At 41.5% G+C, this 27,816-nt stretch overlaps 1 protein-coding gene across 1 annotated transcript; it reads left to right on the top strand.

Moving 5' to 3' along the window:
- Positions 1-4,136: 4,136 nt before the first annotated feature.
- On the top strand, positions 4,137-27,187 carry sfrp1a (secreted frizzled-related protein 1a). Its single transcript, XM_065962891.1, has 3 exons — positions 4,137-4,996; positions 10,613-10,693; positions 23,342-27,187. The coding sequence occupies exons 1-3, from the start codon at positions 4,474-4,476 to the stop codon at positions 23,662-23,664; spliced, it is 927 nt and encodes a 308-aa protein (XP_065818963.1). The 5' UTR covers positions 4,137-4,473; the 3' UTR covers positions 23,665-27,187.
- Positions 27,188-27,816: the final 629 nt, after the last annotated feature.

Raw genomic sequence — 27,816 nt, 5'->3', positions numbered from 1 at the left:
TTGTATCGGTTCATGTGATTGGATATATTCACAGTATCAACGACAGAGCAAAGAGAACAAACAGAAGAGCAGAATGCACAAATGCTTCAGCACACAAACCTTTCTGGGAAACACATTTTAAAATTGCACGTGCAATCGACCCAGTTGGTGATTGATTTTTTGCAGTGGTTTAGAATCGGCTGATCCTCTGCATGGCAGTTTGACATCTGAGCGGTAGAGTTGTTGAGGCCAGTGCTTGGCAGAGTTGAATGGATGAAGTGGATCCCTGTGTTTTATCTTTTGCTCTTCGGAGGTGGAAACTATGGAGCATATATTTTTCTGATCGTTCGTACAGTAAAATATTTTTGAGCTGATGTCCACAGCTGGTTGTCCTTAAAGATTGATAACATAGAGTCTATCATATGTACACATTGCATGCTCAAGGGGCTTTCCTGAACCTGTGTCGAGAGCTAAATGAAACCTCCCAACAGTCAATCAGAGCGATCCCCCTCACCAATCGCCAACGCTGATTCAACATGTCGAATCGGCCATAAAAAGGTCAACGGGTAGCGACAGTGCCAAACACATCGCTAAAACTACAACAACAAGGACCGACGGCCATCCATCTCCTTGGTGTGTCGTGGCCTTATCTCAGCCTGCTAGAAATGCAAACACGATGTAAATGATATTTATCCAACCTCATTAAACTCTGCAAGTTAAAGAAAATTTGCTGAGCCCAGTTCAAACAGAAGAAACTTAATGAAGAATTATTTATTTAACAATTTAGAAAATAAATGTGCAAATTGATTGGGGATTAAACTCTATCATGACGACTTCATGTACTCAGAGGGGTAGTGAGACTGACAGCAGGATAGGATACCCCCCCATGGAGTCTAGACCCTGGTGGTGATACCCCTCTCTGGAGTCTAGACCCTGGTGGTGGTGGTGATACCCCCCTATGGAGTCTAGTCCTTGGTGGTGGTGGTGATACCCCCCTATGGAGTCTAGTCCCTAGTGGTGGTGGTGATACCCCCCTATAGAGTCTAGACCTTGGTGGTGATACCCCCCTATTTGGGTTTAGACCTTGGTAGTGGTGGTGATACCCCTCTATGGATTCTAGACCCTGGTGGTAGTGGTTATAAACCCCCTTTGGAGTCTAGTCCCTGGTGGTGGTGGTGATACCCCTCTATGGAGTCTAGACCTTGGTGGTGGTGGTGGTGGTGGTGGTGATATCCCCCTATGGAGTCTAGACCTTGGTGGTGGTGGTGGTGATATCCCCCTATGGAGTCTAGACCTTGGTGGTGGTGGTGGTGATACCCCTCTATGGAGTCTAGACCTTGGTGGTGGTGGTGATACCACCCCCCCATGGAGTCTAGACCCTGATGGTGGTGGTGATACCCCCCTATGGAGTCTAGACCCTGATGGTGGTGGTGATAGAAGAATACAGGATGTGATGAGGAGTAGGCAGGAGATACAGATTAGAACTCGACCGATTTATTGGCCAGCTGATAATATCGGCCGATATTAGCACATCCAGTGACTATTGTATCGGCTAATTTTATCTCAGATATGCACCGATATAACTCGATCTATTCTCCAGTCAAATAGCATTTAATTTGAGTTTCATTGTATTACACTAGCAGTTCTCTTTCACCAGCAGAGGGCGCTATATGGACTACAACAAGTATTATCACTCTCCAGAGTGTTAAGTGGTGATGCATGTACATGAGCAGTTACTTTCCAGTTGAGTGAACATCTGTTCTTCATTATTTATCTTTCCACAAGTGTGTGATAACTGCATTTTAGGGATCAATGCAAGAAATGTGTATATCCATATCTAGCTCTACAGATCAAACATAGAAGATATCTGCACATTTATGTCATCACTATCGATGTCGGTATCGGCCCCAAAAATCTCATATCGGTCAGCCCTAATACAGATTACCAAAAGCCAAGTCCAATAGGTTGAAAAATGTATTTTATAACTCAGGCCATCAAGCTTCTGAACTCTAATGATGACCCTGATTACTGAACATGGGTTTTTATTCTGGTTTTGATGATGGCTTTATGGACGTTTTTATACATTCTCAGTTTCCTGTTTTTACTTGATTAACTTTGTGTGTCCACTACTAAATTCAATCAACATTGGCTGTGTCTGAAATCCATCACTATTCACTATTTAGTCCAATACAGCGGCTGTGGATTAGTGGCAGAGTCTGCCGTCTCTCAACCAGAAGGTCGATCCCCGGCTCCTGCAGCGACATGTCCGATGTGTCCTTGGGCAAGACACTTAACCCCAAGTTGCTCTACTTATACACATGAATGTGTATAAGTACTGATGGAAACTTTACTCAGCAGCCTCTGCCATCAGTGTGTGAATAGGTGTGACCTTCGTTGTAAAAGCACTTTGAGAAGTCAGGAGACTGGAAAAGAAATATACAAGCTCAAGTCCATTTACCATTTAGAACTGTTGTTTTAAAAAGTGAGTATGGAATGAGTGTGCGATATAGGACACAATCTTTGTCCTCTCCTTATATTTGAATGTGTTTCTTGTCATTCCACCATCGGTCTCTTGATCAATCCAGTATAAATATCTGTCATGTTTTTTCCTTTCTGGTTTTGTACATTGCCTTGTGTTAAAAAAAAACTAAAAAAAACAAACATAACTGTCTGTAAAGCATAGACCCTAAACACTATACGACCATCACCCCTCCTTTATACAAACCAATAAAAAGTGGAATATTTTGTTAGCCTTTTTTCTTTTTGGGGGGGGTGGGGGGCGGGTAACAACGGCTCTTTATCTGAAAGGCTTGTGTATACTGCTTAAAATCAAATTAAGTGCTTTGTCTTTGCTGAGATCTGTTAGCAAAACAATGGAATGCAAATGGGGCCACATTTGAATAGAGGGGTTTCACACCTCAGGTTTTTATCTCAGTGTAAGGAAGGCCTGCATGAGGAGATGGACAATTGGGCTCAGCAAATTTACTTAAACTGGCAGAGTCTAATTAGGTTGGATACATATCATTTACTGAGTGTTTGCATTTCTAGCAGGCTGAGATAAGAAACCACCGCTTGGTAAGACAATCTCAAAATAGGACCATCGGAAATGGAATTGTTTAATATAAATAAACTCAGCTCTGCAGAACTGTACCACAAAGGGTCTTTGGCAAACGTATTTCAACATCCTTAGGGACTCACTGAGTTTCCCTGAAACTCATCAAGGAATGAAAAGAAAGCAGACTGACTTTCTGCAAACAAACTTTGTCACTTTTAGTCTATTTTACTGTGTTGCTGAAGCCTATCATGTGTTATTTTCTAAAAGCCTAACCTCAGGGACAAGGACTGCAAATTAAAGCCATGGCCAGAAGTCCCATTGCATCGGTTATTCTTTAATTACACACATAAACTGAAAATGAATAAAACATGGGACCATTTGCATTTCTTGACTTTCTATTGAGAGCCCTCAAATTCTCTTTTATGAATACGATTGAGCAAATATGATGCAAGCTGCAGAATAAAGATGATTTTCCAAATTTCTCCCTTTTTTATTCCATTCAATTTAAAGAAATACAATAATTGTTGTCTCTATATTCACGATGCCAGCCTTAAACATGGGTTAAAATATAAGTGCAGTGGTAGAAAATGTCCCTTCCGATTGGCTAGAAGGATCCTGAAAACAGCTCCAAAATAGAAGTGTGTGTTGTTTGATGACTATCTGCCTTTCTAAACATGACCGGATATTTGTTTTCAGTTGAATGGATGCACTTTGGGGGGAAAAGCAAGGACCACCACACATGTGAATTCTTTTCTGTGGATATTTCTGGTAAATGTTCTATTGAATCAGTTCGGATCTTTCACTTTATCGGGAAACCTCCGTCATTACAAAGAGGAAAGCATGTTGTTCTCTGCGCCGCATGACTGGATGCATGCCAAATTCTTCTCAGTCAAACCTCTTTACACTGCACAACTCCAATATACGTCGCCTACCAGCATATAATTCGATCGTGCTACTATTTGGCATGGCAGGACTTTTTTTTTTCTAAATAAAGTTTGTACCAGCAAGGCAGCAGCAGCAGAGTGAAGGGGGGGGGGGGGGGGGGGGGGCGGTGAGTGGGGAGGCTCCCGGAGCGTTTTACACACTGGATAATTAAGCTCTTTGACTGACAGCAGAGTGCCAAAAGGCGCAGACGAATTCCGATTGGCCAGAGCGAACTTTACAATCTCCTCTTGTTTCTAAGCTGAGCGCAGGCAGAGCGCTTTTCCTCCGCAAACACTGGCCGAGAGTATAACACGCAACAGAGGTGCTCGGAGGGGCTGAAAGCTACGAGTTCACCCAAGCAAGAAGATCGATCTGCACAGTGCGGCTTTGTTTCGTATTTGTTTACTGTAATAACTTTGAGTTTGTAGTTGAAGTGACGCTCGAATCATCCGTGCGTGCGAGCCGTACCGAGCCGTACCGAACTGCTTTTATTGTGCTGTGGCCAAAAAGAAAGCATGACTTCTGCTCCTGTGTCGCTGTTGAGAATGATCCGTCTGGCGGTGACAGTGGCGCTCATATCGTCGTGTAGTGCGTCAGAGTACGAGTACCTCAGCTGGAAGTCGGACATGTACAACGGCGGACGAAGCTACGGCAAGCCTCCCCAGTGCGTTGACATCCCGGAGGACTTGCGGCTCTGTCACAACGTAGGCTATAACCAGATGCTGTTGCCCAACCTATTGGAGCACGAAACCATGGCCGAGGTGAAGCAGCAGGCCAGCAGCTGGGTGCCACTGGTGCACAAGAACTGCCACCCAGGCACGCAGGTCTTCCTCTGCTCGCTGTTTGCGCCCGTGTGCCTGGAGAGGCCCATCTATCCGTGCCGCTGGCTGTGCGAGGCCGTGCGGGACGGCTGCACCCCCATCATGGAGTCGTTTGGCTTCCCCTGGCCGGAGATGCTCACCTGCGACAAGTTTCCCCAAGATGATGTGTGCATCGCCATGCCGCAGCCTAACGCCACCGAGGCCACCCAGCCGACAGGTAATCCACACTATACGAGTTTGTTTGTTTGTTTATTTATCATTACTCTTTAATCCCGGAATATAAATGTAAACAGGGAAGTTGATTTTGCTGAAATTGTTAGAGTGCTTTGCGTAAATATGAAATATGGGATAAAGTGTTCGTCCTGGTCACTGAGCAGTGAGATGGACTTCAGTGAGTTTTATGGAGAGGGGTCATCGTCATATTCTCTGTCCTGTACTTACACAAGTGGTGATATCCCCCAAGATGCAAGCGTTTCTGCAATTCATAAATCTTTTCCAGAGTCTTCATTATTCAGCTGTCAATCCAAACTTGAATCAATGCACTGATTTACCTTGAGGCCTGTACATGAACAGCGGTAGACTTTATCACCACTTTGCAAAAACAGCTAGTTTATGATGAAGCAAACACATCTTCTCCTTTATCTGTTAAGTTATATTTGTTCCTCGCATATTTCCAGTGGTGTAGTGGTGCCTAACAAAGTGGGTTATACTCTTAATTTTTCCCCAAAATGTTTTTTTTAATTAGCAGAGGATAAACAGCCTCTTTTATAAATTGTCATGTCATGTAAGACTACTCCTACATATTAAGTTTGTGTGTTCGAGCCAATCAGAGACAGAGTAGGGAGAGTCATCCCTTCACCATCAGGGGAAAAAAAACGAGCATACTACTGAATATGGTCAATCAAACAATGATGTAAATCAGAGGAGATTTAGAAGTGGGTATAACCTGTATACCTGCGTATACCCTACATTACACCACTGCATATTTCTAATATTTAAAGCACGTAGAACAGCTTGGAGTTCAAAGTGTCCTGAAAATAGACACTAAAGGGTTTATGTATTAAGTATCATTTCATGAATCAACATATCAGCAAATAGCATCCATGTAAATCTGCCAAATTTAGCACAAAAGCTAATCATCAAGAGAACAATCACTTTTTTAAATCATCACATAGCATGACCCCCTAATCCAAGACAAATGGAAAAGGTGAACTCAGTGTCTTTCATTGTAGAAACATCCCGCCAGGCCCTGAGATCAAGTATATCCCTCCTTGCATACCAAAATCCAATGATAAGAACTGTCTAAAAAAAACTAATTTGATCATTTTAAAGGTGAAAACTGCAATTAAAGATGCACTATGTAGATTTAGTAGTGAAATTTGAAAATTGGAGAAGTGAAACAATTCTTTGTTATATTTTCTGAACTGAATACACAAACTTTACTCAAAGGGAAAAATGTGTCCCTGAACACTGTTTGGAGCTGAAAAGCTACCAGGAGAGTTACAATTTCACTGTTGCGGGCCCACCACAATAACTTCTCACGTATCATTTTATCTTCAAACAGTGTTACAGGGACCAAATTTTCCTCTGAAGACAGTTTGTGTTTAGAGTTATGAACATATAACACATAATCTGTACATTTCTCTAACTTTCACATTTCTCTACCTAAACTACATAGTGCACCTTTAATGTCACTTTAATCTTTGAATGACTTCAATGATGAATCTGTTATTTGACTGAATGTTATCTTAACTTCTCTGTTGGTTGTTGTCAAAGCAACCATAAGGACTCTCTTAATGTAACTGATAATTGGCTACTTGACTGAGAAAACAAACAGCCCCGGCTTTTGTCACGGTGTCAAAGTGGACACCCATGCCCCTCAGTGAGAGGGGCTTGGGAATGTTGTTGCAGATGCAAATTCAAACACAAACAAAGACAACCTTTTGGTAGAAATGAGCTCTGATCCCAATATAACCACGTCACCCCCATCCTCCCGGGCTCTTAAAGTAATACAGTAGTACAGTCGTTTGTTTTACTTTAAAATGTGTAATGTTTAAAGAGAGTGTGATACCGCTAGCTGCTGACTTGGCTTAAGGTTATTTTTAAAAAGGTCGAGCCACTTATTACTTACAGGTTTTTGTTGAATTGGGGGACGATGCTTAGAGGAAGTCCAGCAGTGAGAAAAGTAAATACCTGCTTGGCCAAATTTTACCACATCCTCCTTTCTCACAGACTTGTAGCTATTTCACCGGTGATGGTAACGGTGTGAAGACAGAATTTGAATAAAAACAAAACGCTAATCGGTCCGACTTTTGTGTAGAACAGAGCTTGGGAGCAGCACGTTTCCCTTTGCGAGCCTGACACATTTGCACACTTTGGGTCTGCTTGGCTCAGCATAACTTCACCACAACATTGTCTGGGAATACGTTTCAGTGCCTTTATATTTAGCCTTTTATCTCTTTTGTGTGCAACTGTATGCAAATGAAACCAAGTGTATAGAGCTGGAGGTAGGGCTGGGAAATTAATCGAAAATTTATCAAAATCGACATTCTGAACCTCTGACTGACATAATCTTGCCCGTGTCGATTATTTCGATTATTTTCAGGGTAGAGTCACTTGACGACATGGAAGCATTGTCCATCGTTTGGACACATTTTGTCTTTAGGGAAGACGACACCGAACAAAAATAAGTTAAATGTGAACACTGTGGAAAAAAATTGTTAACAAGAAATGCAAGTTATTTATTTTCTACTGTTTTAGAGAAGTTGATTTCTACTTTAAAACTAAAATGTGTCGTTTTCAATTCAAGCAATGCTTTGATTTCAGTTCGAAATATCCAATAAATAACCACAAAATAGTTAATCAGATATGAACTCTTTCATTACAAAACATAGGCCAGCTTTGATAGTTGAGCATATTTACAGTAGAGACCTCGTCAGTGAACTATGAGGGCAAAAAACAAAAACAAAATAATCGGTCATTAATCGTAATCGAGGTCAAATGTTTAATTAATCGTGACATTGATTTGAGGTCATATCGCCCAGGCCTATTTGTAGGTAACAAGTCATAAAAAAGTTACATTTAATAACAAATAATACAAACATTAAGCAACATATCTGAAGAAAACTTAACAATTGTTGCGGCACTTTTGGGGAAGCAAAAAGCCATCTGAAAAGATCCAGTAAAAGACTGCAGTTGAAACCATTTTCATAAAAATTATGAAGAAAGTGATGCAACATGTCTGTAGAAACTTAAAATGGCAATCACTAACTCAGTAATAGCTTCCAGTTGAAGCCATTTGGCCCGAGCAGCTTTAATTATGACAACTTCTGCATTTACGATGTGATGCTGATAAGCAGACCAATCATAACGATGTGGTCTGAGTCTGCACAATATTACGTTTTTGTTTTTTTTATTCTGGAGCATTGCATGTTGGACTCTGCAACCTCGAGGCTGGGTTCCAGGCAGAAGTAAAAAAAAATTGGTTTAATGCTGTGTCGTTGGGTGTTACATTGTCCAATAATGGCCTTTAAGCATGAACCTTATTGGCTGAGCTCACCAACACCAGAGAAACCCTGAGAAGTCCAAACCTAGTAATCTGGTGAAGATAAAGCTGATTCTGAATAGTTTAGGCTTCATGTCATTATCCTATGATTTGCCTTGGTTGAGTGAAAGCATCCAACTCACTCAAACCACAAAGTGGAGAGGAAAGTCCACCGTCCCATCATCGACTTCCCTATATATTCATGTCCAACTGAAAAGACACCGATTGAAGATTTTTGGCTGGAGAAGAAAGGACTGTGGATCTTTAAGCAATAACTCGGTGCTCATTGCGTCTGAACAGGGAACTCGTCCCACGTCTGTCTAGTACGTGTGTGTAGACGGAGTGGGTGTCACTGACGGCGGTGTGGACAGAAGCCCGTCGTTCTGAAAAACATTCCCGTCTTCTGGTTTTCAGACATCTCTTGTTATATTTCGCTGTCAGCACTTGTTCATTTTGCAGGACTGAATTTCATGCTCTAAAGTTAGAGAACTCTATATCAGAGATAAATTATGCCAAAAGGTTTTGAACTAAAATATCTAAATTAATTCAAAATGGACTAAACCTGTTATATATTTGTTTTTGTTGAGTACTTACATTACCTCAAATATTTCCAACACTTATGAAAGCCAGAGAAGTCTGTAATTTTATAGTTGTAACGGGACGTGTCTTGTCACAGTGGCCGCCATGACAGACACAACATGTTTAGAGTTGCCATGGTGCTGTTGCTGTATGTGCTGCTGTGATAAAAAAAAGTTATGTGAATAATACTCGGATACATCGTCGGTAAACTTGTTCTCTTTCTCAGGTCGGTTTCGCCCGGTCATCTTGACTGCGGTCAACATGGAGGTTGTTTTAATCAGGGGTTGAGGGGGAGTAGCAGAGAGAATCAGTCCCATGATTCCCCGCCAGCCTCAACGTCATCTTTTGTTATTGTTTCGATTGAGAGCCCCCTGGCGAAAGGAATTTCATTTTCAATAATCTCTGGGAAGGGTGCGCTAGTAGCCCAGTGGTCAGTGCGCTTCCCAAGCATTTAGGCTGTGGTCCTTCCAGCGGCGGCTGGGTTTGAATCCGATCTGTCGCTCCTTTCTTACATGTCACCCCCAACTCTCTCTCTCCCTGCTTTCTGACTCTATCCACTCTCCCCCCCTCTAAATCAAAAGCCCAAAAATGAACCTTCAGGAAACAAAAAAATCTCTAGGAAAATGTTTCAACTGATCTGGAGCTTTAAAAAAAAAAGTCGAACAAAGCAGCCTAATCTACTCAGCTCTTATTCTAAACAATTGTTAATCGAGGTCAACAATTCTCACCCCCACCGCCAAATACATGCTGATGGTCCGTTTTTGAGAGGAGCGCCTGGCATTAATAGGGGAAGGGGGACGTATAGAGACTCTGTAAACAGTGTCTGTTTTCACAAGCTCTTTACACCTAGGTGAAACTTTCACAAGCTCTCCCTAAACACATGTAATTGACAACTGGTAACGGGGCAGACAGCTATTTGTTTTCCCTGCTTTTTCGACCCTGTGCTCACTCCATCCACAAGCCACGCTGTAAAACTGAAGAGCAGTCGGTCTGAAATGAATGCTGCGGCATGTTGTGACTCAGCTGTTTGGCATTAAGAAATCATTTGCAGTATTAGGAGAACAAAATTGAGAAATGCTGTTGGTAAAATATGCAGATGCATCTCTAGGCTGCATTAGTCGTTGTGGAAAACATATTTTGGCTCTTTGTTTCCAGTGTGGTTTTATTCCCGAGCCAGCAGTTATTACCTTTTTTTTTTTTTTTTTCGTCAGAGCATTCCTTGAAACAGGGACTGACCATTTTTTTTCTTCTACATGTCTTTATTGTATACACCACGTGCCAGAAAGAGACATTTTGATACAAGTGTTCGATTGTAACAGAGAATGAGGAAGCATGTTTACTGCAGCTCTTAGTTACAGCTGGCCATAAAAGCTGAAGACATTCCTCACCGGGGTCAGGTCATCAGAGCGTACGAAGCACAAGAGACCAGGCATCTGACACCACACACACAACTGATGTCTGCATACACACAGAGAGGTTCAAAGTGTGGCAAGATTGTCCTGCTAAATAAGGGGGTTTTGTTTGTTCAGAAATAATTTACTTTCACTGTGAGGTTATCGTTCTCTTCATTCTTTTAACCACATCCTCAACACGAATACTTCCAATGTGAAGAAGGCCGTGATGTTGATTCAATGCTGAGTGTCTCTGCAACTTGCATTCTGTATTTTCGCCCATTTTCCAACATCTTTTTATCCCTTCTTTTTCCTCCAGGTTACTCTCCCATCTGCCCACCATGTGACAATGAAATGAAAACAGATGCCATGCTGGAGCACATGTGTGCCAGCGAGTTCGGTAAGCATCCGCCACAACATCTTTGTGCCAACGAAACACACACACTTCACTCCATTTACGCCTTGACATCTGTCACAGTGCTCCATGAAATCAGAGGAGAACTATGATGGCATTGCATCAATTATTTCTTCCGACCTAAAAGTTGCTTCACACCAGAAACATTTGATGTCGATCAATGAAGCTCATTGGAGTGGATTTAATTTTGGTCAGATGAACCATGGAGGACTCTGATGTTCAGTGACTAATGAAGGGGTTTCAAAGGTGCTCTTAGAAGTTAATTGTTCTGCTGTCTGGGTGGACTGTGTGTGTGTGTGTGTGTGTGTGTGTGTGTGTGTGTGTGTGTGTGTGTGTGTGTATGTGTGTAGTCACTTATTATCTAATAATGTCTGTTTAGATTTTTTTAAATGATTGATGTCAAGATATAATCAATAGTAAAGACTAAAGGCCCTGACACACCAAGCAGATGGCAATAAAATAGCGGCGACAAAGACCAACTGTGGCGTCGCCTCACTTCTTGGCCAAAAAGTTGTACTTGAACACACCGCAAAGACTACATCCGACTATGGCCAACCACCACGTACATTCTGCGCATGCGTGAGAGGAAATAACCCAGCAGGCGGAGGTAGTCTGTTGTTATGATAGGAGAAGACCATTTCACACCGCTGTCGGTCACCACTCGTATTATAGGTACTTATAATCGAGAATAATGTCTGATGAAAAGTTGAAAATGGTGCTGGCGTTGTCAGCCCTTCGTCTTTTAGTGGAAAAAGAAAAGAAGAGGCGGAGGAGACAAATAAGGAGAAACATGGATCAATATTAAAAAATGAATGATTCACCAGTCAGACAACGAGTGCGCACAGGACCGTTCTCGAGTCTGATTTTAATACACAAGTCAACCAAAGTACACTCACACCTGTACATGCACATTACTTTTTTCTAGGGCCCGACCGATGTGGACGTTTTGGGGCCGATACCTATATCGATATTGGGAAGAGACATAATCACAAACTGATATCTTTCTTAGATCTATGTTCGATCTGTAGAGATTGATTGATATAGAGACACACATTTATTGTGTTGATCCTTTAAATGTAGTTATCACACACTTGTGAAAAAGATATAATGAGTGTTGAGTGATAATACTTGTTGTAATCCATATAGCGCCCTCTGTTTGTTAAAAGAGAACTGCTAGTTTAATACAATAAAACGTGTTAATGCTATTTGACTGGTGAATAGGTCTAGTAATATCGGAGGATATCTGCGATCACATTTGCTGATACCAATACTCACTGGATATGCTAATATCGGCCGATATTATCGGCTGGCCGATTAAGCGGTCGGGCTCTATATTTTTCTGATGTATTCCTTTCTTTGTCTTAAAAAAAGATATTCAACCATATTAATGGGCATCTAAGATGAATGTGTCCAAGACTCAAATGAGCATCCAAGAAAGTCAGTCTCTGTGGTATGTATACTTGAGTGTAGGGCTGGGAATCTTTGGGTGTCTCACGATTCAATTCTATTTCGATTTCTACTCATGGGGTCACGCTTCGATTAAGAATCAATTTTCGATTCAAAACGATTCGGGATTCAAAGTCTATTTTTTAATTAGTACATACTTCAGGATCTGCTCCAGTCATCTGTTAAACTGGCTGAATTTCTTGTTGCTCCATTTGGCATGAGAGAGGGGGCGTGGTCAGGCACAGCTCATTTACATATTTGAAGCTACAGACACAGAAACAGCCTGTTCTGAGCAGGGCTGAAATAGAGGGGTTTATAGACATGATCAAATACAGGATCAGAGTGGATTTAGAACACGAGACTTCACACACATGTTTTGGGGAGCTCTGAAACTTATTCAAACTGGTTGAAAAGGAGGAGAATATGTGACCTTTAACTTTATTAGACAGAGATGTCTCAGCTTGTGGCCTTCATCAGGGTCATGACACTCAACTATTTTGTTTTAACCCACCAATGAGAGGTGGTTAAGACCATTATCCTGATTACTCCTTGCTAGTTGTGACCTCACTGAAAGAGGATGGACATAATAGGTAGCAGAAGTTTACATACTAACAAAGCTGTCTTTATTATTCGACTAAGACCAATAATAGACATGATGGATAGATTTCCTGCTCTTGACCATGGGAAATAGGTCCAGAAAAACGCAGAGAGCCACGAGGAATGTATGAGTGACTTCACTCCAGTCTTTATTAATTTGTTTGGACCAAGCATGTGGTAAATATCTGAACCCTGGCAGTGAATAAGCATTTTTGTCCACAAGACTGCTAACTTACTGGAAGTTGTGAAATGTCTGTTCTCATTTGAGGTAACCGTAAAGTGTGAAGTCGTTTTTTTGTGTAACAAGGCATGTTTCCTATCAGTTTAACACAAGCATACTTGACTTAGGATATAGTTTGAACTCCATAAAAGGCGGACAATGCCACGGTGAGCTGTGACTGAAGTGGAACAAAGTGCTTTGTTTTCAGGAGATTATTTTATTTGGATCAGAAAAAGAAAAGATAAACATTAGACAAGGTTGCTACCAGCCAGCAATGAGCGTAACTGTGCATTTTAAGGGCGCAACCAATCACACTGCATCATGATGCATCTCTATAATGTATCACACAGCCAATAATTAAAACCATCAGTCAGATAAAAATTATCTCCTGTTTTAATTTAAACATGCTTTACAAAAATCTGAGTACAGCAAGCTGTACTATAAAAAGTTACATAATTTCAGTAACAGTATCTGTCAACCCTAATGAAGTACGTCAAGATTACAAACACAAATCAGTAGAAGTGAAAACAAGTAAACTTTTTTCATATGAGCTTCGACATTGATGAACATGTACCACATGTTGATGTAGCTGATGTGTGTGTGTCTTTGAGCTGGCCACAGTGTGTGTTGTTAGACAAAGAAACAAACGGGGAGGGTTTGTTTACGATTTATGGCGTCAGTTTTTTTGGACCAAACACAGCACTGAAAGCAGTGTTTGTGTATAATGGATATTTTTACAGATCCAGACCTTATAAATATTAATGGATGAAGTGACGTCACCCATCGTTCCTGCAGGGGGCTCTGGAGGATCATCAGCAGCAGTCACCATGTTGGAAATCCTGTCTCAGTCTAACTTTCAGTCAACCTAACGACAGGCTGAGAGCTGGAGCTGAGGCGGGGTTTAAGTCTCTTGACAAACTGTTGCACCGCTCTCGCCTGTCAATCAGGCCCTTCTAGTGCCTAACTATGGATAACTCTTATAGTTCATAAAATCAAAACGGAAAACTCACCCCCCGTACAGTGTGTGCCAGTGATGACAATAAATAATCAGACCAATATCGGTTTCAAACAAGGCTGTAAATATGTTTATTTATGCTGTGATGAATTGAATTGATGTGTATGTGGCTTCTGGGGCTCTTGGAGTCAGCCTCAAGCGGAAACTTGAAGAATTGCAGTTGTTTTTTCCACTTCTGCGCTGGATTCATTTTCCAACACCGGAGGTTGATGCTTGATACAGATTGAAGCAGGCTTTGCAGTAAACAGACTGTTTCCACATGCATCAACCAGCTGATACTTGTTAAATAGATGCAGACACAGTGGGACGATAAAAGTCGTTTGATATGAAGTAGTCATAAAACTGATATTTTAACACAAAAAACATGTCAAACATATTCTACAAAGACTGGAGTGTCTTAACGTTTGTACAGAGGATGTCTTCCTCTTAATACGCCTTGGACGGCTGTGGATCAGTGGTAGAGTTGTTGCCTCTCAACCAGAAGTTTGGAGGTTTGATCCCCAGCTCCTGCAGCCACATGTCCTTGGGCAAGACACTGAACCCATTTCTGCCGCTGCTGAGTCAGAATGTGTCTGAATGGGATATGTAATACTGATGGTCACTTCACACAGCAGTCTCTACCATCAGTGTGTGAATGTGTAGGTGTGACCTGCGGTGTAAAAGCGCTTTGAGTAGTCACAAGTCCATTTAATACCACTGCTAGCTGCTATCAAGTTTGCTAACTTGCTTCACCACCCAGTGTTGTAGAAGGTGTTATATGAAAAATGTTCCCCTTTGATTCCATGTTTTCATGCCTGCGATCATCTCTAGTGTGAAAGATAACCGTCTCTCTTTTCACTCAGACTCTGCACAGGGATACATCTGCAGATCACTAATTTGCTTAACCGTGGGGGCGGGGTTGATCTATACGGATCACGCTGCACCACTATAGGTGACCAACTCTCTTCACATCATACCTTGATGGAAAGATGGGAACAGGAAAGTTACTTTTGTCCGGCAGCCAGATGCACTGAGCTGATGTTGTTATGTGTCAGCACCAGCATGTTCGGTGGTAGCTGCTGGGAAAGGCTCAGTGGTTCTGCTGGCAGTTAATACTGACTGACAGCCTCTGAGTGTAGCTGCAGCTTGTCATGCCGCTCTGACTGTCATGGCACAGTTTACTGCAGCAGCAATCAGAAAGGATGACCATGTAAGATACTTAGTTTTCTTTCTGGTCTACTTACAATCCATTAGAAGCACGTCTCTTTAACCACACAAACACACACACACACACACACACACACACACAAACACACACACACACACACACACACACACACACACATACTCACACACCACATTTGCAGTACTCCGCAAGAAACAGATTTACAGCTCATCCCACTCGACACTTGGTTCCCGCCCCAGTTTATCTCCATGCTTAGGGTTTTATGGTACCCCTTTGTCCCCAAAAACTCCCATCCTTCAATTAAATCACACTATTACCTCGAAAGGCTTACTTTGTTGTTGTAGCCTAATTGCTCCTTCCCTTTGCTGATGCAGTAAACAACAGGGCGGAAGACAGACTACTTAAGCTTATCAGATCAGCAGAGTTTCCATTATGAAGAATTGGGAGCTGTGCACGCCCTCCTGCTGGGTTTATGACACCCTGGGAGCTGTCTGATCCTCTGAACAGCCAGAGGAAATCAGGTCAGGGGACAGGGACTACACAAAGAAGAAGGAAGATCCACCAATGAAACATCTTAATGGTGGTTAATCAATATTGAGCTAGTTTTAACTATCACCTCCTGTGAATTACTAATAAGTAATGCTGTGATACACAAGTAGAGACCGACCGATTAACCAACAAGCCGATAATATCGGCCGATATTAACATATCAAGTGACTGTGCGTCTGTTTCGGCTGATTTTATCGCAGATATGCGCCGATATTACTAGATTTATTCACCAGTCAAACAAACATTTCGTCTGTGTTTCCTTCACCAGCAGAGGGCGCTATATTAATTCCGACCAGTGTCAAGCGGTGATGCACATACATGCACAGTAACCTTCCAGCTGAGTGATCTTGTCTTCAACATGTATCTTTTCCACAAGTGTTTGATAACTGCTTTTAAAGGAATCAACGTAATACATTTGTCAGTCTATATCTATCTCTACAGATCGAACATAGATCTAAGAAAGATATCGGCCGATATATATCGGTATCTGTTTTTTTGTCCCTGTCAAAATATCGATATTGGCCCCAAAAATCCAAAATTGGTCGGGCCCTAGAAACAACCCCTACTTCTCAGGATGAATACAGGAAAGGATTAAATGATGCTGGAAGTACTTTTTTACGTCACATAGTGTGATGAAACTTTATTAATCTATATACTCAGAATACACACAGCCCTATAAACATATTTAATATACACCAGGTCTTTTCACTTTAACAGTCCATGGTTGAACATTGTACTGTAGAAGTAAAATGGGAACATAAATAAATAGACCAGCGTCTTATGGATTAAGGCTGGCCAATATATCGTATTCCTTTTTTTCAAAGATTTAATTTTGGGCATTTTGTGCCTTTATTGGAGAGATAGGACAGTGGATAGAGTCTGAAATCAGGGAGAGAGAGAAGGGAATGACATGCGAGAAAGGAGCTACAGGTTGGATTCGAACCCGGGCCGTCCACTTGGAGGACAGATCAGGAGCTAATGAGTGAATTATTTGATTTGTTTATTCATATCCTAATTTTATCCAAAGTTGAAGGAAGAATGTGCAACTTTTTGATCCAGTAGATGTCGCTCTTGAGCACCAGCATGAAACCAAAACAATCTGCTGTTTGGAGACACCTCCACCATTCTGAAGCCTCCGCTCTCCTCCAGGACACACCTCCAACCCCTCTACACTCACTCGAAGGAGTTATCAATGAAAGCGTACCATAATTAAACACCATTAAGCACAAGCGGTGGACAAAATTGTCCTTTGCTCGAGCTGCTATTGCCTGTGTCCTGCATTGTTGTGTTAGCATGCTAATGTTAGCACACTGTAGTTAGCTCGTAGCTTCACATTGCAAGTAAATTGACACAGAATGAGCGTGATCTAAAAACACTTACATGACATCCAAATAATCGGTGAGTATGTTCTTCTTCTTCTCTCTAGTTCTTGATTAAAACAGCTTTTATACACAAGGGGAGGAGCCGGCCGTCCCGTCCATGTAAACACGGCTCTGACAACAACACAGCCAGCAGGACTCGAGCTTCTCACTCATTGTCGACAGTCATGACTCAGCGACACATTTACACAGGATAGACTGGATTTCCACTGTATTTATGTGTAAAATGTCGCACACATTCTGCCTTTGAATTATCTTTCTGGTGTACGTTTATAGTATTTTAGTCATTCCCGTCTTTGTTCACAGGTTTTGTTTGAAAGTTATTAAAGGCTTGTCTCGTTTTGATGCCTGTCCCAAATTAAAGGCAGGGTCTTTTCTTGAAGTAAAAGAAAAATAAGTCTGGGCCACAACAATTACTGGGTGGTGTCATGTGAGATAAATGTTTCAAAGAGTTCATCACCACTACCTCAAAAACACAGTTAGCTTATTTTTACTTATGCACTATTAGCTTTATTTGATCATTTTATATAATCATCTCTTGTTATCGTTTTGATTGAGAGCCCCCTGGTGGCAGACTTTAGATGCTGTGTGTTTAATAATCGTGATCTCAATATCTGTCTAAATGGTCATGATTATGATTTCTGCCGAAACCGAGCAACCCTAGTCTGGATGTTTCTCCCTACTCTGTTGCAAAAGGGACAGTTTCCACATCTTAAAAATAAAACCTAGATAACAGCTGAGTCTTACTGTACAACGTTGCTGAAGTGATTAAGCCCTCAGCAACACGAGGCGATCAGAAAGTTCAAGGATTACCAAGGATGAAGAATTCATTAAGATGACTTCCATGTAAGAGTGAGCCAGGCCGTCTCTTTTATGACTCTAATTGTGATTTCAGTGAACACTAAGCCTCTTCACAGAGAATGTTTCAGTGGCTACAGAGGCGCTGGATAAAAGTCTTAATCCCTGCCATGTGCACTCTTAATACTGGAAAAACCAAGGTGGCACTTTTTTTAACACTTTAGTTCACAGTGGAATAAAGGCCTGAGTTGAAACGTTGGAAAGTTTCTTACAGTGTCAGAAAGTAGCCGATAATTAAAATTTTAGAAAGAGTGCCAAAAACTGTCGAAAATAAAACTGAAATCCGTATTCACAAACATTTAGGGAATCCTCTCAGAGAGCTCCTAATTTGTCTCAAATAATCCTAGCCTGCATTCTTAGCTTTAGAGTGATTTAGGAACGGTCTTAGAGCAACTCTGAGCGAGGAAGAGACACGCGGGGAACAGACTCGAAGATAATCGGGACCAAAAGGCCTGATTATCAGAAGGATCCAAAGATCATCTTGCCAGATTCTCCTGTGGTGTGAGGTGTGAGTGATATTAACTTTACTGATCCGATAAAATGTTTCTCCCCATTCCTCTGCAATGACCATTTCATTTACAAAGTTGTCCATTCAGGCGTCTCTGCTCGTCAACATAGCGGGAGAGTAACTGTGTATGTATGTGTGAGCGTGCATAAAGGCCCGGTTAGCAACGTTAGCACCAGCGCTAGATTGGTTATGTCTGCCATCGCACTAATCTCATGAAAACTAAAGTTACAGCGTTGCAAAATGACATCAAACAGAGGAGAAACAGGCGCACAGCGTGACAATACTTGGTTTAATTTTCCTCGTCTACACATAAACACCTTACAAATCTTCACCCAGGAAGGAGTTTTACAAAAAATGCATTTTCAGTGACCTAAAACGCAGTGAAATGGATTGGACACAATCATAGAACGTAGTCAGACATTGTGTAATTATGAACACTATGAAGTGAACATCTCTGCTGAAATAGTTGTAAAAGTACACGGCCTTCTAGATGTTTGAAATCATCAGGGAACTGAAGCTACAGACTAATCACAGATCAGTGGGTGGGACCTCACTCCCACAATCCAAACTTAATGACCGCCATCTTGCTTGGAAGCTATGCTAACAGGCTCTATGGAGAAAGCTGATAAGAACCGACAATGGCGGAAAACATAAGTTTCAACTTCCAACTGATATGGATGAAGGGGATTTTGAAGGTCTTGTGCTCGAATCGGATGTTCACATTAAAAAGACAAATTTACAAGATGTCTTTTTAAGATGTTGTGGATTTGTGAGACCGGAAGGGGAATGATCAGACTGAACATGCCAGTTTAAAAAGATGTGATAGAGACAGAGTCAGTATTACTGATGTGTGGTGGGAGGGAGTTGAGGCTGATGGAGGAACAGTAGAGGCGCAAGACCTGCTGTGCATTCTGGGATTTGTTGTCTTTCATCCACATGAGCCAAAAATACACTTTCTGCCTTTTCTCAGTCAAGAAGGCACCAACTTCAAAATTTATTTTACATTTCTACTACACATATAACCCAATGTCAGCACAGATTCATGTTTCAACGGGTGAAGTATCCCTTTAATTAGTGATTGGATGCACCTGTGGAGGTAAATACATTCGAAAAACTCAACATGCATCTGTCAACAATATTCTTTATGTAGTGTTTGCTGAACATTTCTCCATTTTCTCCTCAGTTTAAGAAAATCTTAATCCTCTTAAAAGTCCTCCTCACTACTCCTGACAGTTTTACACCTGAAGAGCTCTCTTAAGGGCTAAGAAGCTTTCATCTTTACCAGGATCCAGTCCTAACTTTGAGGGGAGATTCTTAGAAAATGTTCTCGTTCTTAGAATTTAGTCACTAGGAGAAACTCTCAGTACTGAGGAGGCTTTGTGATTACAGCCCCAGATCATGAAATGATTCATGCTTCATCGAGTTACCTGCACTGTGGGTTACAAGGCTTTAGTCAGTGAATTAGACCGACATCAGCCCTGTCAGTTCAATGGGTTTTAACATGCAGCGCTTTTTCCTCACGCTGGTCAAACACACGGGTTGTCCATGCAGCAAAATCATCAGGAGAAAATGGACATTATGCTTCTAGACATGAAGAGATTTGGACCACCAAAGTGTGGCTTGCTTCCTGCCTCAAAAAAGAGGGTACTGGAGGAAAACCAAGAGATTAAGAGGTTATAGAGAGTTTATGGAAAGATCAAGAGGATTGTGGTCACTCTGAATAACAGCCTGAGATTCAGAGGAAGGAGCAGCAGAAAAACAGACGTGCACTGATTCTTTCCTTTTTTACATACTTTATTAATGCCTGAGGGGAAATTCTGGTTTTACACTCTGTTATTGTGAGACATGCTTCTCACACACAAAGTCCTGAAATACACACATGCACAAACAGGAGCTGTGAACATGCATTAATGAAGAGACGTCAGAGGGAGGCTGCTACACACTGTTGTGCAGGGAGCGCACTAGAGTTGTTCGGGGTTTGTTTGGTGCTGTACTCAGGGTTCCTTGGCAGTGCTCGGGGCCTCTCCAGCAGCCAGACCTACTTCCATATTTTGGTCATTATCGGGACTTGAACCACCAACCCTCCTGTTTCCAACCCAAGTCCCTACAGACTGAGCTACTGTCCCCACACACATATTATATGATAAGTGCTGCAGACAGGCTGTGGTCTATGAATAAGGGTCTACAGATGTTAATAAACAAAATGCTTGTTTTTATAATAATTACGATTTGAGTATTTTTATTCCAGCTACGCCTGGCAGAGTTGGGAAAGAGACTTAAGATTTAGAGATACATTAAAGATACATTTTCTTCAGACTAAGTGTTTGTCAAAGATAGTGTAAAGGCTCATTTTGAATCTTTTACATGTTTCAATATGTACACTTTAAACAATATAACCATCACTGGCCATTTACTCCCACGTTTCTTTTGTTGTGTGGATGGACATTAAAACCATTCATCCACTAGAGGTCTAGCACGGATCTCTACTTCTCCTTTCCTGCAAATAATGCAAAAATTCCAAGCAGCAATCTCCGGTGTTGAAAAATGAGAAGCTATAAAAGCGCTGCACGTCTGTCCTGTCTCTATGACAACAGTCTGTCGACAACAGCCGCTGTATGACCGACACAGCTTTATTACTTGTTACTGAAAGTTTTTTATTTGAGATCGGGGAATATTATACATTTTGGAAAAGAGCGCCGTTGATGTTCACGGCGCCTTTCTGAAAAGTTTAAAGATTTTCAACTTGAGCGCTTGGAGCGGTGTGCATTGTGTATGTTTATGTGTTTGTGTGTGGGTGTGCATCATTTGTGTGTGCATCGTGTGTGTTTGTGTTTGGGTGTTTGTATGTGGGTGTGTGTTTGTGTGTTTGTGTGTGTGTGTGTGTGTTTGTGCATCGTGTGTGTATGTATGTGTGTTTTTGCATTGTGTGTGTGTGTGTGTGTGTGTGCATCATGTGTGTGTCACAGTGTGTCATGTTGATGAGGTTGATGAGGTTCTATGTTTTGACCTGAAGAGGGCAGAGTTAACACACCTGGCAGCCTGAAGCTCTTCCTGAGCCTCCCTGTGTTCACCTTGATGTAGGCGTCTGCCTGAGGGAAGCCACACAAACAGTCTGTTACAGGGATGGTGGGGAGTGTTGTACCCATGTCACACCCTGCAGACTTCAGCACCCTCTGCAGGGCTCTTCAGTCATGCACAGTGCTGTTCCTGAACCTCTGGGTGATGTTTCACGTCTATACCCTCTCCACCACTCCAGAATAAAACGTCCTCATAATCCCCTAAGCTGTCCCTAACAGAGTCTGGACGTAGGCAAGTAGGATGCATGGCAGGGACAGGCTGTGGTCCTTAGCCTTGTCCTCCTCTGTGCCTTTCCCTCCTCTGGCAAATGTTTCTGTCCTGTGCTGTGTTACCTAAGACTTCAGCCGGCAACCACTGATCATCGTGGAGGAAAAAGCTGGAAACTGTGTTCGTTACAGGTCTCTCTATGTCCCAAGGTTTAATCTTTACTGAGAGAGCTGATTTTAAAGACAACAAACACAACCTGAGCAGAGCAGTCCGGACAGCCAATGGACACAGCCGTCTTGCGCCTGTATTTGTTATTTACTAGTTTATTTACTATTAGGTTATTTACTATTTGTTTATTTACTCGTAGTGCTATGTCAATAACTTCTTCTGTCCAAGGTTTACCTGTTATTTAAATTTCATTGAGAGGGACACTTTTTAAAACAGCAGTTGTTTAGTCTGGGCGACTTTATAAAACATAATCAACAGTAGAACAAAGCACTGAAATAATGATGTTTTTAACAGTAGATTCAGGACGGGGTCATTTCTTTCTGTGCCAGGTTTCCAAGCGATATCAGCCAACAGCTCTCTCTCTCTCTCTCTCTCCTGTTGTTCAGTGTGCATACAGACAGGTGCGAGTGAGTTACTATGGAGACAGTCAGTCATTAAAGAGTAGTCCCTGCCCCTCTTCTGTCAATCAAAAAAAATCCCTTCTTCACTGCATGACCAAGCGTCACTGAGATTCTGGACTGTGTTTAAAATAGCAATTCCTTTTTTTGCATTACCGCGAGTCTATAAACATGTCTAAAATAAGTCCTGTAACATTATATTAAACTACATATAGACTCCAGCTGTAGGATTCTGCCTGTGGCTAAGTGGATCCAGAAGCACTCAGATAATTCCGGGTCACTTCCTGCATTTGGTACATTCCCTTTCCATCAAGAATCTGTGGTTTGTAAATTAGTTTGGGGACTGGTAAAAGTGTTCTGCCAATGTAAATTTGTCGTAAAGTGCTGCTCATCTTGTAAATTTGTTCTGTCCTCGGTAAAAGTGTTTTGTTTTCATTCGTTTTAGTTTCATTGTTTTTGTTTTGTTTTTCTGCCACTTGTTAATTTGTCTCAGCGCTTGTAAGTGTTTCACATCTTGTAAATTTGTTTTATAAAAAATAAATAAAAAGTGATTTTAAAAGACACAGAAGAAGACGTAAGAGTATACAAAGATTATAAACTGGTATTCAGAAGTTACAAATTAGTGCTTAAAAAATGATCACGATGCAGGAGAAGAAATGTATCGTGGAAGATCCTAAGACCCCCTTACCCGATGATGCCATCTATTAAAGGCAGATATTTAACTTTTTAATGGATTTGACCAAAAACATTCTACTTCCTGCTAGTGTTGTAGTGAAGACCACACTGACCGTGACCAAGACATACCTGAGACCAGAGTGTTCCGAGACCCAGACAAGACTAAGACATTAAGGGGTCGAGACCAAGTCAAGACAACACCAAGCAGCTGTGGTGGTGGCTGCTTTTTTTGTCTTTTGTCCATCACATGCCTGATCATACGTCTACTTTAAGCATGAAGTAACTTGTTCTCCTCTTCTTGTGACAACAGCTTTCAAAACCAAGATCAAGGAGGTGACACGGGAAAACATGGACCGGAAGGTGATCTTGCAGAAGAGGAAGAAGATGTTGAAAGCGGGAAACCTGAAGAAGAAGGACATGAAAACACTGGTGCTGTACTTAAAAAACGGCGCAGACTGCCCCTGCCAGCAGCTTGATAACTTGGGCAACCAGTATTTAATCATGGGCCGCAAGGTGGATCAGCAGTACCTCCTCACGGGCATACACAAGTGGGACAAGTCCAGCAAAGAGTTCAAACAGGCCATCAAGAAACTCAAAACATACAAATGTTCCTCATTTGACAATGTCTTCTAATGATAAGCCCTTCACCTCCACAACACGCACACACGCATATATGCACATGCACACACGTTCCTTGGTCCCATTGCATCCTACATATGACTTAGACAGGCGATCAAATCCAAAAGGGTCACTCCTGTTTTCCTGTTTATATAAATATATATAGCTTTGTATTTTAAAAATATACATGTCCATTTTTTATTTTTAGCTTAATGAGGTGAGTGACAATACTACAAAGGAAGGGTTCGGATCGCTTTTCTTCTTCTGCTTCAGAAAAGAACAATATAATTCCCCCTGAAACCAAGTTGACTTTACGTGAGATACTCCGTTACACTCCTACATCCACAGGTCTGTGGATTCTTTCGATGATTGTTTTGGTTGTTATTAGGGCTGTCAGCATTAACTGCTTCATCGCGATCAATTAAGGTCTGAAATAAATGCATTCTTTTTTTATCCCGATTAATCTCATGCTAATTTGTCCGTTTAGGCTCACCATAGATAATCCTCCTCAGTGTCTCCCTGTAGTCTCAGTGATGTAAAAGCAGGACACTGCTGCATCTTTGAATGTCTCATTTCACTTTAACAAACTCTCAGACAGCTCAGCTGACGAGTCCAAAGTCATATCCACCTTATGACATCACACATTGACCTTATGACATCACACATTGACCTTTGTAACCGTTCCTTTGAGCTGTTTGACGTCAGTTTGGGATCCATAACCACTTCCTGTTTCCTGTGCTTAAGTTAATGTTGTAACCTCCCATCTACCTGAAGGTTCTTGCTTTATTTCAAAATAAAAGCACGGTCGAAGGACACATATTATGTAAAATCCACTTCACCATGTTGTTCTAGCACCAATATGCGTCTCTACTCTGTCTACAAACCCTCCAATGATGATAAAAGTCCATCCTCTCCGTCTTTAGAGTGGTCCACTTTTCAGAAAATGTGTGCTCAAACAGGCTGTTTTGAGATTTCCCCTTCATGACATCACAAAAGGCAGTAACCCTTCCCCCAGGTGGGTGACATGCACTCCCACAGCTAGATGTTTATTCTGCCCTCTGAGTCTGCCTTCTCACCGTAAACAATAGGACATGGAGCGAGAAAGACCGAGACACCCAAGCCCTTCCAGAGAGGGGGGCGTGGTCAGACACAGCTCATTTACATATTTAAAGGTACAGACACAGAAACAGCCTGTTCTGAGCAGGGCTGAAATAGAGGGGTTTATAGACATGATCAAATACAGGATCAGAGTGGATTTAGAACAAGAAACTTTACACACATGTTTTGAGGAGCTCTGAGACTTATTTAAACTGGTTGAAGAGGAGGAGAACGTGTGACCTTTAAGGCAGTAGGAAAATCAAAATAAAAGCCTGACAATTTTTATTTTAAAATGCAAAATAATGGAATTCCAAACGAGCGATTAAAATGTGACTAATCGTGATGAAGTATTGAAATTTAGTGATTAATCAAAATTAAAATTTTTAATCCTTTGACAGCCCTAGTTGTTTTGTACAAAGGAGTATAAGGGCCACATTCAGGGGAATTTATTTTCGAGAATTCTTGATTAAAGTCATAAAGTTATGAGAAAAAAGTCATAAGATAAGACAGTCAAAAATGTATGAGATTAAAATCGTAAAAATTACGAACATCAAAGTTGTTATTTTAGTCTATAGTTCTATCAAAAGAGCAGGAGCAAATGAGGAACGTGGAGCATCTTGTGAAGTTACACTTGAGTAAAGGTTTCATAAATAAGGATGCTTCCTTGTGTAGTTTGTAACACAGCCTGACTGAGTATTTACTCTCTGTGGAATGAGCTGCTTTAAGGTCTCTAAATATCCCATTAGTTGTGTTGGGGCTTTATGTTTGCTGATATGAAACTACACACTCTTTTGGTACATCAGCGCCACATCATCGTGAGAATCAGGACCCTGAAAAGATACTGCAGGAAACTTTTCTGGAGAAAGAACCACACTGACCTGGAGGAAATCGTCTCTTTTGTGTCTGAGAAAATGTCTGTGAGGGTTCTCATTTCATAATTTTCGTGCAGCAGCATGGCTGCTCTTCTGATACAACCTTTCAGAATAATCATTTTAACCATAGCATGATTCGAGTTATGATTTTAATATAATACATTCACGACTATACTCAAAATGTTAGATGTTTTTTTCTTTAACGAGGCCCTATCACTCCGTCGTAGTTTTGTGTAGTATACTATATTTTTACTTACAGAGAGACAAAAAATTATACCACTTTCCCCCAATACTCACATACTCTGTGCGCGACGCGGTCTGTCAGCACCACGGTTTTGCTCCGTACGCCCTGCCCCCATTTCTGGAACGTGAGCGCAGTGGAGCTCAGCCATGATCAGCTGTACACACGTCAAAGGAGAACTCCCAAGATCACGTGGGAATAAAGAGAAAAACGTGCAAACAACATGTTGCTTTGTCTTTCTGAGGATGATTGTTGTTCGTTCGGATCCTGTTTTGATGTAATGTTGATAAAGTGATGAAAAAACGATCGCTAGTCTGTATATCGTGTTTTAGTTTGAAATTGACGGGCTGCTCTGTACGTTTCCTTGTCTGACTTCCTGTCCAGGCTGTCATATTCTGTTCAGCTTGACGCGTGCCTGCAGCGCACTCCATTGAAAATAGACTGGCAGCGTGTTTGAAACGAAGCAGAGCGTAGTAGCGTTGGTCACACGCTCCGGAGACAGAGCATGGCGCCCCCTGTGGAAACACAATGATTGACTAGAGTGGCAGCGAACTACGGCGTAGTGCGTGTCGCTGACAGACCGCGTACGCACGGAGTATGTGGAAATTAGGGGTTTCCGTTCTTCAGGGCAAATATCAAACTAAAACCAGCAGGGAGTTATCTGAGAAAAGACTGGAGAAAGAGAGAAACAGTGATGTTGTACAGTCCAATAATACAAACCTCAAAGTGTCCATCAATCACATTTATTCATGTATATATTTGACAAATTCAGTATAATGTTTATTGATTGTTTAAAAAAAACTGCTTTAGAGTTGGTCTTTTAAAACCAAACTGAAAACACAAGTTAAACACAAGGATGAGAAAGTGTCCCGAGTGCTCGAATCAGCTGCTTGTGCTGTCAAAGTTCGCACTGAGCAGACCAATCATTTTACAACATTTCCTTTTCATTTATTCAATTTGTTTCATCACATTCCACTTTGTTACTTGAAAAGTCTGAAGGTGATCATAACTAACCGTCTATATGATGTAGATAAAATGTTGACCTGTGTGTATTTTCAGCTGATAATCATACCACTATTCTGTTTCTGTGCGTTGAGCTTACCTGCAGTTATCATCAGTATTCATTGGTGATGTGAAACACCTTGTAGTCATACATGTTGACCATGCAAAAGAAATCAAAGCGCAAACATCGCCAACTCACTCTTCTGTTGTATTTTTGCTTGTTGGTCTGTTTTAGTACTCTCTTGTTTCACATTTGAATGTCCCTGGCACATTGCCATGATTTACGTGTACATACAAATTTTACATTAAAAGATGGTAACACTGATATTGAGTTGTTGGTTTTTCATGAATTCAACATACAGGCTGCATGGTGGCGCAGTGGTTAGCGCTGTTGCCTCACAGCAAGGCAATTCCTTGTTCATATCCCCGTCGGACAGGTGCCTCGCTGTGTGCAGTCTGCATATTCTCCCCGTGAATGTGTGGATTCTCTCCAGATACTCCAGCTTCCTCCAATAGTCCAAAGAATTGCTCACTGGGTTAATTGATGACACTTAATTGCCCATAGGCATGAATTTGTGAGTAGTAAAATAGTCAGGTTTTTTTTTACATGTATTATGATAAAGTTTAGCGTTTACTTACCGCTGAATGAGACATGAGACGACGTAGCTTCTACACATTGCAAGAGATGAGATGAGGTCCGCTTCTGGAGCAACGGTGCTCGTGCATATAAGTGAGCTTTTGAGGGAGCACAGAGGGGAGGGAGTGGGTGTAGACTCAGCAATGTTGGAATCCTACTTTCAAAGTCATGCTAGTTCTCAAAAATTACCAACCCTGCCTTTCAGATTTTTTTGGGGACCTTTTTGTCTTTATTAGATATTAGAGCTGAAGAGAGGCAGGAAATGTTGGGAGAAGAGAGTGGGAGGATGACATGAAGAAAACGACGGAGGTCGGATT

Source organism: Labrus bergylta, chromosome 2 (assembly GCF_963930695.1).
Source record: "Labrus bergylta chromosome 2, fLabBer1.1, whole genome shotgun sequence".
Lineage (NCBI taxonomy): Eukaryota > Metazoa > Chordata > Actinopteri > Labriformes > Labridae > Labrus > Labrus bergylta.
The sequence above is the reverse complement of the archived record's forward strand: the minus strand, read 5'-3'. Positions and strand labels throughout refer to the sequence as shown.